The following is a 15,560-nucleotide window of genomic DNA, read 5'->3' as shown; positions in this document are numbered from 1 at the left end:
AAAAAAAAAAAAAAAACTGAGTGGTCTTGCATATTATATGTTGATTGTTGTTTGACAAGTGTTCCATGTGATTGGAACACTGTTTTTTTTTTTTGGCGATTACCGTGAGCGGGAAATTTTAATTGTTTGTTGGAAATTAAAATTATTATGGAATGATGTGATTCAAACAACAACAACAACAAAATGGCTTGATCATCATCATCAACGCGTTTTAATTCTTTTCTACTTAAATTCTCAATTTATATGCCGAAAATAAAATACTCGTCACCACCAGCCACAAATAAAAAAAAAGGCCATAAATTTTTCATTATGTGACAGATTGAATTGTGATAATCATCATCATCATCATTTTTTTAATACTCACAAATTTTTTATCTTCTATTTTTTTTTGGTATTTTTATCATCATACCATCGTATAATTGTCCATTTATTGCTCAAAAAATTTTGAACATAAAATTATCGTTTACAATCATCATCATTTATAATCTTTTGTCTTTTTTTTCCAGAATTTCAATCGACAAATGCCATTAATTTCTATTTATTATATCCATATTAAATGACAATCATCATCATCATCATTGAAATCATTGAAATCATCAACCCTTGAATATCCTTGAAATTGAAAATAGAACACACACACTGTGTGTGTGTGTAATCATCATCCAAGAAAAATTTAAATCAATAAAATCGAATCTTTTCGAACCCTGTCGATGATAAATGATGATATCCAGATTGAACTAGCCAAAAAAAAGACTTATTGGAAAAAATTTTTTCGAACATTTCCATCATCATCATCATCAACAACAATAATACTTGACTAACCAAAAAAAAACTGGCCGCCATCTCTTGAATGAATTCATATCTTATCGTTTCAACCTCGTGTCCAATTTTTTGTTTTCATTTCATTTCATTTCATTTGATAATGATAATATTCACCAGTAAATGAGATGAATGTCATTGTACGTACGGTTTATCTCTCTACATATATGTGTGACATGTGTTATAACCTTGTCCGATTTTGATAATCAATGAATGCTGTCACACAGGGAAAAAAAATTCCACTTTTTTTCTTCTTATTATTATTTACCCGATTCATCGATTGAAATTTGATAACCATCAACACCATCATCAACTACGTGATTATTGAATAGATATCGAAACATTTTCAACAAACATTGGAAATAATGATTTCAAAACAGTGGAAAAAAATAATATGCAGAAATAAGAATTAAGAAATCTAAAAGGAAAAAAAATCCTAATCCTAACAAGACATATCAAGGCCATTTTAACGGAAATCATTATTTCCATTAAAAATACTTCAATAGTTCACATTCATCCTTGATGAATTTGTTTCTCTTCTCATCATCATCATCTATTGGCTAAATGAATGAATGAATACAAAATGAAACTATTGGCCACTGTTTGTTTGATTTCCAATCAAATTCAACAAAAAACAATCCATTTGCGATTTTTTTCAACAACACTAGACTATTACCCCCTGGATACAAGCGATATTTGTTGAAAATTTCCCAGAATAGGATACTATTTGGCGTTGTTTTTTTTTAATTTAATTTTTTTTCGTAGGAAAAAAAACTTTGTTCCGTTTTATAGATTATGACGATGATGATTGTGTTTGTTTATCAATTGAACAATGATGGCCATGGCTGCTGTCACTTGAATGAAAAAGAAAAAAAACTTTAAATCAACCAATTATTGATTGATCATCGTTCATCATTCATCATCTTATCAATATGAAAAAAATCGAATGAAATCATCTACATCTGAATAACAAAGACAAGAACATTATTCCTTGTCTATATATACGTGTTTTTTTGTGTGTGTGTGTGTGTTGGTTTTGAGGTTGGATGTGTGATTTTTTTTTTGTCTTTTTACACATCAATAAACGTTTGACAGTGTGACACCAAATTGTACTTTGTAAACTTGGACATTTGTCATTTCTTCTTCTTCTTCTCCTTCAAATTTTCGTTCAACAATCATCTAGAACACAAAAAGAGAAATTTTCTGTATTCTTTTGTGTGTCTGTGTGATAGTAGTCAATATTTATTCGGATAAAATAAATGGTGAAACAAAAAAATCAACTTTTTTTTTGGTGATCATATCATATCAACATCATCATCATCATCATTATTATCTTAAATTATTCATCTTTTTCCCAATTCATATATTTATTTATAAATATAAATATAATGTATGTAGTCGATACAATAACAAGATGCCAAATGTGTGTAATTGATGATGATAAGATTGATGATATTCAACTTTCGTTCTTTTCTTATTTCAGTTTTTTTTATCGCCTAATCACACACACACACACACACACATTCTGTTCAAATTTATCATACAAAGACCTTTAAAGACTATGATGATGATGATATGATGATAACGTTGACCAAGATTTATCTTATGCTTATTTTTTTTTTTTGCTTTAAATCCCGAATAGTTGCCGTTGTTGTTGCTAGTTGATGGTGATTGAATCATTCATCGTTTAGACATCGACAAAATTGCTCGTCCACAAAGATCATCGCTATTGCTTCATAATAGGTATTTCAAAATATTCTGTTTTCATTTTTTTCAATTTCTTTTTTTTTACTATTATTAGATAGATCGAATCATAAATTTTTTCTGGATAAATGTCGACAATTATTCACCGTCATTCAACAACAACATTGCCATCATCGATTAATTTAAACGATTACAATGCTGTTAACATTGACAACGATATCAACAAGAATCATTTTGAACAAGATTCAAACAACAATAATTCCAATGTTATTAATGATAATTCAATTCTTCAAGATGATCGATTCCATCAACAACAACAACAACAATCACCAATGACAACGGATGAGAATGATAATATTTCTCATTGTCAACAACAACAACAAATGCAAATGAATACAAATTTTATTACTGATAAACGAATGATACAATATCCGGTAATTAAAAAAGAATGTAATAATAATCATCGTCATTCTATACATCATTTACATCAAAATTATTTGGTTATCGATACAAATCATAGTAATAGTGTTACTAAAAAAATTGATCCAATAATGATTAATGGACATCAAAATAGGCTTAGCCTACCATATGTTAGTCTAGTCCCAACAGACGATGATGATGATGATAATGATGTTGATGATGATGAAGATGTTGAAGGTCAAACATCAGAAGAAAAAATGGAAGATGAATTAAATTCATCATCATCGTCATCTTGTTTAAAAAATGCTGTTGAACCAATTAATTGTAATAAAATCAAAATCATTCGAACACGACCAAAACAATCGAAATTTCGAATTTCATTTATGGTTCTATTCAAATCCTGTTTCTGTCGTGGCCCAATGATGATGCGAGTATTTTCGGCATTATTTTTTGCAATATCATCATTCTTATTGGTTGTAATCAACAAAATTATCTTGACAACCTATCAGTAAGTTGTTTTTTTTTTATTTTTGTCTCTAGAATAATTCAATTTATTTATTCATTTGTTTTTTTTGTCACATTTTTTTTAGTTTTCCTTCTGTAATGATTGTTGGTTTAGGCCAAGTGTTGGCCACTATTATTGTACTGAATATTTGTCGACGTATTGGTCTTATTAAATATCCATATTATTCACGTGATGTGAATGTTAAAATATCACCATTGCCGATATTTTTTTTCGGCAATTTAGTTGCCGGTCTTGGTTCAACTAAACGTTTAAATCTTCCAATGTTGACCGTGTTACGACGATTCACCATTCTAATGACAATGATTGGTGAATATTATATTCTAGGGTAAGTTTTTTTGTTTAAATGAACAAAAAATTCTTTCAAATTGATTGTTTTTTTTAAAATTTAGTATAACACAATCTATGACTATTAAAATGACCGTTTTCATGATGATCGGTGGTGCCATAATTGCAGCCAGGTAAATTTTTTTTTTCTTTTCTTATTTCTGTTCGTTGATCACCAATCACGATAGTTGCCATTTTTATTTTCACATGAAATCTCATAAAAACACACATACACACACACAGATTTAACGACTCGTAAAAATTTAATTCAGCTAAAAATCAAAGTTCATTGGCATTGTGTGTGTGTGTGTGTGTCAATCATCAATCAAATGTAATCAATATATATGTATGTTTGATCGATCAAGCAATTATTTGATTTTTATTTTCCATTCAACAAGTAGTGTTTAGTTTATATATATCATATTCATAATAATATGTTTTGTCGTGTTCATTTTTTTTCTTGTTTGGCAATTCTGGAAAGAATTTCATTCTTGTAGCAATAGCAATGGTTTTTATTCATTAAAAAGTTCATCAAACTTTGTGGAAAAAATACATGTTTCTATACGATAGATGGCGTTTAGTTTTTTGTTGAAATTTTTTTTACTGATTCTTGAATCGAATTCAAATTCAAATTTCGACTTTTTTTTAATTTTTTTTTTCATTTCACAGCAACGATCTGGCATTCGATATGATGGGTTATGTTTGTGTATTGCTCAACGATATTTTTTCCACTTTTAATGGTATATACATGAAAAAGAAACTTGATTCAAGGGTAAGTTTTTTTTATTTTATTTTATTTATCATCAATTCTTGAAACATTCTTGGTTTCTGATCATTTATTTTCATTTTTTTTCACTCTGTCATTATTATTCATCATCATCGTTCAATATATATACATATATACTCATCTGATGGCCCTTTATTTTCAATTACAATGATCGATTATTGATGATGATGATTCCCATATGTATGCGTATATATGTGTCTGATTATTGTTATTTTTGGATATGTTTGTCAACCACCGTGTGCACATCATTGATATCAATGTATCCATTGGTCATTCGAACAACCAAACCAACATAATGACAACGACAATGATTGATTATGTCTTTGCACTATTTGTGTCATCAAATTTTATCATTTTGATTCATCAAACATCGTTGCTGTAATATTCGTTTGTGTGTGTGTTTGTGTTTGTGTGATTGTAATGAAAACGAAAAAATAAAATCGATAGGATTTAGGCAAATATGGAATTCTATATTATAATGCTTTATTCATATCGATACCATTATTTCTATTATCATTATGTGTGGATGATTGGCGACAATGTTTTCTAGAATTTGAACATTGGAATTCACCTTGGTTTGTATTGGCATTTTTAATGTCCAATATAATGGGATTTGTATTGATGTATTCAACGGCATTATGTACACAATATAATTCGGCATTAACAACAACCATTGTTGGTTGTTTAAAGGTTAGTGAAAAATTGAATCAATAAATTTAAAAATGATAAATAATAATCAAATATATATATATTAAACATCATTGATTGATTGATTGAAGAATATTACATTGAATAAAAATCAGAATCATTCAAAAATAGTCTGAATTTTGAAGAAAAAAATGCCAAATATATGTAGTTAGTTGTTAAGAATTTTGATTCTATTTTCAGATTCTATTCACGTTTGTATTCTTTGAGATTTTTCTTTTCTTGAAACCAATATCTTTCTATTAGAATAACAATACACACACACACACCAGAATGAACGATTATGAATAAGATAATTGAAAAAAAAATCAAAAATTCTACACTTTCAATCATTGATCAGTCGCACACACACAGAATCTTACGATAAACATTAGGCATTTATATTTATTTGATTTCTAAAATTGTGTTTTCAAAAATATTTTGACATGAAAATATTGCCAACAAAAAAAAAGAAAAAAGACAACATGATGATTCTTTATTCTGTCTCTCTCTCTCTCTTTTTCTCATATATTTTCGTTTTGTTTGTCATGTAATAATATATGTTTTTATTTTTCTTTCATTCATTCATATAGAATATTCTAGTGACATTTATTGGAATGTACATTGGTGGTGATTATATATTTTCTATTGTAAATTTTATCGGCCTTAACATATCGATGATTGGCAGTCTTATATATTCGTATGTGATATTTGTGCACAAATCTTCTCAATCATCATCATCATCATCATCAACAACATCGTCAACAACAACAACAACGTCATCATCATTGCCGGATTCTAAAAAACAATCAACAGTGAAAGAATAATGTCAACCAGTCAGTCAGTCAGCCAGTCAGTCAAGAGAATTAATATATAACAATTTAAAACATTTAGAGAGAGAGAGAGAGAGAAAAAAAAATCAAAATACATCAGAATCAATAAAAAAAAATAAACGAATGATCGAAGTGAAAGAGAAAGAGATATTACCCGATTACATTTGATCTTTGATTCAATTCAATTCAATTTGATTCGGTTTTTCTCTGTCTCTCTCACTCTCTCCCAACGGCAAATTCCAATGTATAAATGGTTTGGTTGTCTTACACTTTCACTTACACATACACACACACACACACACACACACACGAATACGACAAACTTTGGTCAGATATATTTTTTTTTCTATATGTTTCTTTTCCTTGTCATGTTACATGTTATAGATTATGTTTCTGCAAACGATCAAATATAAAAAAAACATACATACATTACACACACATACACAATAGGACAAAAAAAATAGATTTTTCTTGCCATTTTTTTTTCTTTTTTTATTCTTGCTGTCTTCATATTTGAAAGCTTTTCTTTTTTTTTGTGACCAATTTTTTTCATTCATTCATTCAATGAATGGAAAATAAATTGATTATATATTGTGCCCGATATATATAAAAAAAAAAATCTTAGCATTACACACAATCATCAAACAAGAAAAAAAAATTGCCAAACAAAACACGATGACATCCATATCGTGAATGGCCAGTGTGTGATAAGAACAAAAACAAAAAAATGCCATACGGATATATGATGATGATGATGATTTGATTGTAACAATTTCAATTTTTCAATTCTGCAGTTCTGTTTTTAAATTTCATTTTTTTTCTCAATTTTTTTTTTTTTTTTTTTGCTTACCACTTATTCTATACATATTCTTATATTATTTACATATGGATAAATGTATGTTGTCAAATTTTCACTTTTGCTTAAATTTTTTAAAAAAAATTTCTATTTTTGAATTAAAAAATCATTTTCAAATGAACAAACAAATAAAAAAAAACCAATCCAGATCCACATCTATCCATCATTGTTGAGGATCGATCAATCCATCGATCGATTCATCGATCCAATCGACAGTTTATTTGAATCAATTAAAAAAGTTTCTGAATTCTTTATATTCGCAGAATCATCATCAAGAAGTAGCTCTTCGAAAAGTGAAAAGCCCAAGTCGTTTAAAAAATGTTGAATTCCGTTGAAAAACAACAACAACGGAAAAAAAACGAAAAACGAATCTCAACTTCTAGACAAAATACCAGTAGAGAGAAAAAAAACCTACAACACAATTTGACTGGAAATGGTTTTTTTTTCTTCATTTTCTGATCTAGATTTCAAAATGTTTCTTTCTTATTTTCATGAGTAATTCTTCAATGTACGGCTATCGTTCATTCATTCATTCATTCGAATGTTTCGCATCAAACCAAAAAAAAAAAATCACAGCAACCAGGAACGATAGTCATTTTTTTTCCTATGAAAAAAAAACTTCTGATTCTTTGCAAAATGATGACATGGATTTTCATCATCATCATCATGATCGCTGCATCTTTTCAGTTTTTTTTTTTTTTGTTTGTTTGTTTGCCTGAGACATTGACAAGTCTACTATAAAATTGTGATGAACAATAATGAAAAAGCATTACATTTTCTTAACCGTGAAAAAGAAAACTTTTGTCATTTTTTTTTGTTTTTTTTTTGTTTTGTTCATCGTTCACCATCATCGTTTTAGACATTGTTTGGTTGTCGTCATAGTCGTCATCATCGTCAAAAATGATGGTGATGGAAATCATTTAATCTTGTATCGTTTGAGGAAATCTGAAAAAAAAAATAATACAGACCATTTCATCCAGGAACATGATCAATTTGATTTATTTTGTTTTTTTTTCTCTGTTGTTTTTTTTCATGAGCAACAATTCAAATTTGTGTTTTCGCTTCGTTGGTCCACATAAACAACAACAACAACAACAAACAACAACAACAAACAACAACAAAAACGACAACAACATTTGAAAAAATCTTCATTTAATCCTATTTCTTCTCTATGTGGTATGTATGTTTTTTTTATGGGTGTATTTAATCGATTTAAATATTTATTATTGTTGTTCCGGTGGCCCAACCAAAAAAAACAGTAAATGACCTACGATGACCGGCACTACAACGAATGATTTGTATCATCAAATGTTAATGATGATGAGTTGACTATTTTTTTTTCTACAATTTTTTTGGTCAATCGTTTTTTTTTTATTTGGTTGGTTGATTTTAACTCACAATCGAAATCATCATGATGATGATGATCATCACGATGATCATCGAATTTATTTTTTTAAAGTTTTTGGTCCGGAAATTTTCAGTATTTTTGGACTCTCTGCACTGTCCATGTACTCGATTGATAGTTGTTGTTGTTGTTGTTGTTGTTCGGTTGTTGTGTAGTATTATCATTTGACATTCAATTTTAGAATTTTTTTTTGTTGTTGTTGTTGTTACTTTCCACAATTTTTTTTTATTTTATTTATTGAAACTATAAATCATCATCAAAATTGATCATAATCATTGTCGTCATCATTAAATGAAAACTATGGATTTTTTTTTCACTATCCAAAAAAAAAAAACAACCAATAATGATTGATGATCGATTTTGATTACGGATATAGTACATATAGTGACCGATATATAGTGTTCGATATTCGAACATCATCATCATCATCATCATTATTGTTGAAAATTTTTTCTGTTTTTCAGTTTTTTTTATCCAAAAAAAAAAAAAAAAAAAAAATACAAAAATACAAGACACGCCTTGGCCTTTTTTTGCGTTTTTAGTTTGTTCGTCGTCGTCGTCGTCGTTGTTGTTGTTTGCGTACAAATTTGTTTCCATAATGTTATCGATTTATTCTCCATGATTTAATCAGATTTTTGTGTATGTGTGTGTGTGTTGGTGTGTATGGAAAAAATGAAACAAAATATGATCTTCTGATTGATAATTGACTTTGTAAGCAAAAAAAAAAACAACAACAAACAAACAAACAAATAAATCGATTCTTGGTAATAATAATAATAATAATAATGATGAACTATGATAATGATGTTCAAAATATACGGTGTGTGTGTGATAACAATAGAATTTTGTATTCTATTATCAATAATATCAATTGATCGCAATTTTATCGATAAATTCTTTGTCTTTTTTTTCGCTGTTGTTGTTGTTGTTGCTGTTGGAAGTTCAATGGATATTTTTCTGGCTTTTCTTATCTTACGATGTTGGTATATACCATGCATATAATTAATAATAACAACAACAAAATGACGACGACCATCACCACCACTACCATTACATGTCAAATTTAGATTGGTTTTAGATTGTTCGTTTGTTTGTTGTTGTTGTCAGCTTATAGTTTATTTTTTACTGCGAAAAAAAAAATTCTGTAGACTTGGAATCATCATCATCATTAATGATGACAACAACAACAACAACAATCAAACAATCAAACAAATAAAAAAATATTCATGCATAATTAGGTTATAAATGAAAAAAAAAACAAAATTCGTTGCTGTTGGCCTAGATTTTTTTTTTCATTTCATTCACCAGAATCATTGCCAGAATCATCACCAGAATCATCATCACCCTCAATCATATATATATCGCTGCTGCTGTTGAAAATTATTCAAAAAAAAAAATGATAATTTCAGTTTTCCATACGATAACAATAAAAGATTTTTTTTCTTCTTCATCTACAAATGACTGACAAGAATGAATTCCAATTGGGATGTATTTCCTGTTTTGTTGTAGTAGTGATTTTTTTTCCATTTGATCAACAGTGAAGAAGAAACAATTGTTTAAATTGTAATCACATTTTTTGTCTGTTTGTTTTCGATGTTTTTTTTTAAACAACAAAAGCCAGAGAGAGAGAGAGAGAGAGAGAAAGATGGAGAGGGAGAGAAAAAAAAATCCATCATTCAATAGGAAATAACCACCCCCACCATAATCCCCCTCCTGAAAAAAAAGAATGGATTGAAATCATTCAACCATAGTTTTTTTCTTGGCCCGTTGTTGTTGTTGTTGTTTTTGTTCCATTTTTCCATTTAAAAATTCCATTTGATTCGTTGCTATAGATTCAATGCAATGATGATGATGATGATGGTGGTGGTGGTGTGTGTTTGTGTGTGTGTGTGTGTTTACACAAAAACAATAACCAAAATGGAATAAAGTTTGATGACCAAGATGTGGATGGGCACAGAAGAAGAAGAAGAAGAAGAAGAGGAGGAGAAAAAAAACTTTTGTTTTAAAACTGTTTGAAAGAAAAAAACAACATTTCCACAATGATGAAAATTTTAAAATTCATAGATTTTTTTTATTTCAAATTTCCTCTTTACAAACAACCAGAATCTAGGTTAGTGTTGATTTTTTTTTGTTCCAATTGCTCAGACGATGGCTAAACTTGAACGAGATGTGTGAAAAAATAACCAGATAATCATCAAATGAATTTAAATGATAAAAAAACACACACACACACACAATGAATCCATGGAAAGTATTCGATCATTATCAACGACTGATGATAATGATGATGATGATGGCAAAAAAACCACATCACATCAATGATGATGATGATAGAATCTCTAACCGAAAACATTTTTTATTTTAAAACAGCAACAAAAAAAAACAGAAAAAGTTTTTTTTTATTTTATCGTGTGTTATTAAAATGAAACTTTGTGCAATTTTTTGTGTGTGTGTGCAGCTGCCACAACCACCATCATCATCACCACCACCACCGCCTTCATTATTATCATTGGTGTCCGCTAACAAGAAATTGATGCGCTCGAATTTTTTTTTTCACTTGATATATTATGAGACCAAAAAATAAAAAATAATAAAAACGATCCAAATGATCGTTGTTGTTGCTGATGATGATGATGATGATGATGTCAAAAGTTTTTTTGTTGTTGTTATCGACGTTAAAAATAATGTTTTATAATAATCGTCATCATTATTGTTTGATTCAAGAGTTCCATATTCTTGTTGTTGTTGTTGTTTCAGTTGTAGTTTTCTATCACTAAATATGGAGTTTAGTTTGGTGAATTCTGTTGTTCTGTGAATTTTTTTTTCATTCTTATTCTGCCCCTCAGTTATGATTATTATTGTCGTCGTCGTCGTCGTTTTTTGATTTTTTTCCCTTGTTTTACGTTATTTTAAAATCAGTTTTTTTTACCATCACTTCCGTTCGACAGATAGATAAATGGATGGAAAAACTTTTCATTTTTCTTTTGTTTTCTCCTCTCACTAAACATGAATACCCTGAATTGAGAACAGAATATTCTTTGCTTTTAAAATAAATTGTAATCAACGGAAAAAAATACTACACTAACACTGGTACATATGTTTAGGCCAAAAAAAACATGAATTTGAATATGGTGAACAGAAAAAAAATCCTGGTTAGTAATTTGATGTTTTTTTTTAACAATGTTGAATTTTATTGGAATGAAGAATAAAAAAAAACCAGCAATATTCGATCAAATTTCATGTGGTTAAAGTGTATAAAAAACGCACACACACACACACACACAGAATATTCTGATCATCATCATCATTGGTATTATGACCACATTAAGTCATTGATTGCCTTGTATTGATTCTGTTGATTCTGTTTTGTTGTTGTTATACAGAAATACAACAACAATATCAACAACAACAACAATAATAACATGAAGAATTTTGAGAAAAAAAAATCTCATTTAATGTAATGTTGAAAACAAACAAACAACAACGAACAAAAAACATCCAATCCCCTTGAAGAATATAAGAAATGAAAAAAAAATTCTATTCATCTCATAGTATGGATATATGTAATTTATATGACATCAACAACAACAACAACAACAACAACAGCAAGAATAATAGAATTATATATTTCGAAATACTTGAATGATGATGATGATGATGATAATGATGTATATTTTTTTCTTTTCGTTTGAATGTGTCGACATTTGGTTGACTTTATGATTTTTTCTTTTTCGTTGTTGTTCATCATCATCATCATTGGTTTTTTGTTATGGATTTGAATTCAAATGTTGTTTGTGTTTGTGATCGATCGAATACGATTAAGCTGATTAGGTTTTTTTTTTTTTGCTTTGCTATTGGTTTCGTTATGTTTGTATCCATCTTAATCGAAACAATTGACCGAAAATAAAGAATGAAATGAATGAATGATTCGATGCCATTCGGGTTATTTTTTTTTATTTTTATTTTTGTTTTTGTTTCCCCATATATTATTTTCAATATAAATCATGGAAAAATCATGGAATAAAATGTGAATGAAAAGGATGAAAAAAAAATTGGCTGCACACACACACACACACACTGCTGTGTACTAATGTATTGAATTAATCTTTGTTGAGATTTCAGTTATTTTTTTTCTCTTTTGCGAAATTTCTCTCTCTCTCTATAGGAATCGCCATTTGAGACAATTGTAACAAACGCACACACACACACACACACACGCACAGAAGCAGGAGAAAAACATTTTCATTTCACTTTTCATGATTTGATTGATTTTTTTTTGTTTCTCGTTCTCGTTCTATTTTTTTTTTTCATTTTCATTTTATTTTCACTTGTCACTTTGGTTTTTGTTGAAAAGTGAATTTTTTTTTTTTTTTTTTTTTTGGTTCCGTTTTTCTGGAACAATAAAAGCATTGGAATGAACAAGAATATCAAAAAAACTAAATTGAACTGAAATTCTTTGTATGATGATCCATAAATGTAAATGTTTTTTTGTTTCTTTGATTCTTTGTGAAATGATCAAAAAAAAAAAAAAAAAAAATTGGTGTGACTAGAATCGATAACCACAATAATACAAAAAAAAATGGTGTGAGCACGAGTGAAAAAAAAAATTTTAATTTTATCGATCATCATCATTGTCATTATCAAATGAATTGGATAATCAGATAAATTGATCACGATCTCATTGTATTGTTGGAACAACAATACAATATAGAAAAAAAAATGCAACACAGTGAAGTCAGCATTCAACCAGAAAAAGAAACAAAAAAAAACGTCATTGATGTTCAATAGCCAATCGATGGTTCATTATACAATCATAATAATAATAATAAAAAATAATACGCCGATTCGTACATTCAATTTACATATGCAATATTTATGAATTCTATATGAATCTAAATCTTGTCTTGAAGAGAATTTTTTTTCGTTTCGTTTCGTTTCATTTCGTTCCATTCATTCATTTGGATCGTCAATAAACAAATAAACAGACAAACAAACAAACAAAACTCATGTTATTCGTTTATTTACACACACACACACACACATTTATGTCTTTTGTGATACTATCTACTTTATCACTGTATGATTATGACTATTTCGACATTCTTGTTCGAAATTCATTATTTCTATACTGGATATATAAAGTTTATATATATATGTTTATGTAATGTAATGTTTGTACGACGACCAACAACAACAACAAGCGGGGTAAAGAACAAAAAAAAAATTTATAGCACTTTTTTTTTATTACATCACTATATGTTTTTTTTTTTTTTTTGCTTTCAGTTATGGGTTGTTGTTGTTGTTTTTTGTTGTTGTTTTTTGGATTGCCATTTTGCACCAGTCACCAACACAACCAGCACAACCATTTCTGTGATGATTATTTATTTTTCGTTTAACCTTTTTTTTCTGTCTTTTGTCTTTATTTCATCTTTCTTTTCTTTTTTTTATTATATGCTGGTACAAGTATTTTTTTTATTTTATTTTTCGTAGGTAATTTACATTCAGTGTATGTGTGTGTGGGTGTGTATATTACATTAAATTCAAATTTATTACATCACCACATTCGTATATTTATATTTGTTGATGTGAGAGAGAATAAACGAATGAATATAAAAAATAAAAAAAACGTTCATTGCCCTTCATAAAAGATGTTACCAAATGATTTCAATAGATAAAAAAACGAATAAATAGAATAGATAGAAATAAAATGTTAATGAAATGTAGTAATGATATTTGTGAATGATATACAGATTTGAATTAATGAATTTTTTTTTCTTGTAAACGGATTTTTGTTTTGTTTTTTTTCACCACGAAACGATTGTTGTTGTTTCATCATAACAACAACAACAACAACAACAACAACCGCCATACATACACAATTTAATTAAAATTTGTTTTTGTTTTTTTTTTTTTTTTTTTTTTTTTGTTCATCCATATACCGGTATAATTATACAAACAGCGACAGTTTTTTTTTTGCAGAGAAAAAAAATCCAAAATTAGCTGCAGAATTTAAAGCTGGCAATTTTAAACGTTTGCATATTCAATTTATGGAATAAATAAATAAATCCTTCAGAGATTAAATTATCGTCATCGTCATCGTCATCGTCATCATCATCGAAGTGAAATAATTTTCGTTGAAGCCAATTTCATATTTTTTTAATAGCCATGTCGTGGTAGATGAATGAATGAATGGATGAGCCAGAAAAAAAATGACAATCGAAAATTTATGGTGATTTCATATAACGAATGAATAGAAATGGAAATGAAAATGAAAATGAAAATGAAAATGAAAAATTTTCATTTTAATTTTATGGTTCAATTGAATTTTTTTTTCTTTTTTTTGAATTTGAATTTCAGTTTCTCGTTATGTCTCACTGTGTTTTTTTTTTATTCGTGTGCGTGGTTCTTTTATTTCTTTTTTTCTTTAGTGATTCATTGAAGAATAACCAGAATCTTATTATCATTTCAAATACCAATATTCATCATCATCATCATCATCATCATCATCAATAAAAACGAATGGCTACACACACACACACACACACACACACGGACACACATTTGATTGTTCATTGATATAGCCAGAAAAAAAAAATTTTTTTTTCTTCTGGTAATAAAATGTCAATCACATTGGAAAAGTAAAAGAAAAATTTAAATTTAAAATTTAAAATTTTACAATGCCAATTGAAACGAAATTGAAAATAATGTTCATTTGTGAAATGAAATTTCATTTTGATTCAATTTTTTTTTTCGTTCTGTTTCGTTAATTGAATATTCCAATTTCAATAATAACATATAAACAAATAAATGTAAAAATGAAAACCATTTGAATCAACTATAAAAAAAACAACAACAACAACAACACTATTTCAACATAACCATCCATGTCTATATGTCTATGTGTATATGGGTGGTATGTGGATGTTCATGTTTTTCAATTCATCTATATGCTACTACTATTTTTTTTTTTTTTTTTTTTTTTTTTGTTAAACGGATGAATATATCAGTTCCATGTCCATTAAATATAAAGTTTGGCGCCAAAACAACCTAAACCAAACAATTATGATTAGAATCAAGTAGTAGTAGTAGTAGTAGTAGTGGTGGTGGTGATGGTGGTAGTGGCATCAAATTGAATTTGGAACAAAACGAATGAAGAATGAAAAAAAAACAACAACAACAAAATTCTGGTCATTCGATCCTGT

At 28.1% G+C, this 15,560-nt stretch overlaps 1 protein-coding gene across 5 annotated transcripts; it reads left to right on the top strand.

Annotated features, from left to right (window-relative positions):
* Positions 1 to 30: 30 nt before the first annotated feature.
* frc (UDP-sugar transporter UST74c fringe connection) lies at positions 31 to 7,100 on the top strand. 5 transcript variants are annotated; one of them, XM_075734459.1, is made up of 9 exons: positions 31 to 391; positions 507 to 2,242; positions 2,462 to 2,562; positions 2,621 to 3,451; positions 3,534 to 3,794; positions 3,859 to 3,927; positions 4,463 to 4,565; positions 5,028 to 5,270; positions 5,858 to 7,100. In XM_075734459.1, exons 4-9 carry the CDS (start codon positions 2,652 to 2,654, stop codon positions 6,089 to 6,091), a joined length of 1,710 nt encoding a protein of 569 aa, XP_075590574.1. In that variant the 5' UTR covers positions 31 to 391; positions 507 to 2,242; positions 2,462 to 2,562; positions 2,621 to 2,651; the 3' UTR covers positions 6,092 to 7,100. The 5 variants fall into 5 exon arrangements, with proteins under 5 accessions (XP_075590574.1, XP_075590575.1, XP_075590573.1 ...); XM_075734460.1 differs by having other exon boundaries at positions 31 to 413; XM_075734458.1 differs by having other exon boundaries at positions 34 to 2,209.
* The last annotated feature ends 8,460 nt before the right edge of the window (positions 7,101 to 15,560 follow it).

Source organism: Dermatophagoides farinae, chromosome 10 (genome assembly GCF_024713945.1).
Source record: "Dermatophagoides farinae isolate YC_2012a chromosome 10, ASM2471394v1, whole genome shotgun sequence".
NCBI lineage: Eukaryota > Metazoa > Arthropoda > Arachnida > Sarcoptiformes > Pyroglyphidae > Dermatophagoides > Dermatophagoides farinae.
Note: the sequence above shows the minus strand (reverse complement) of the source record. Positions and strands in the feature narration are given on the sequence as shown.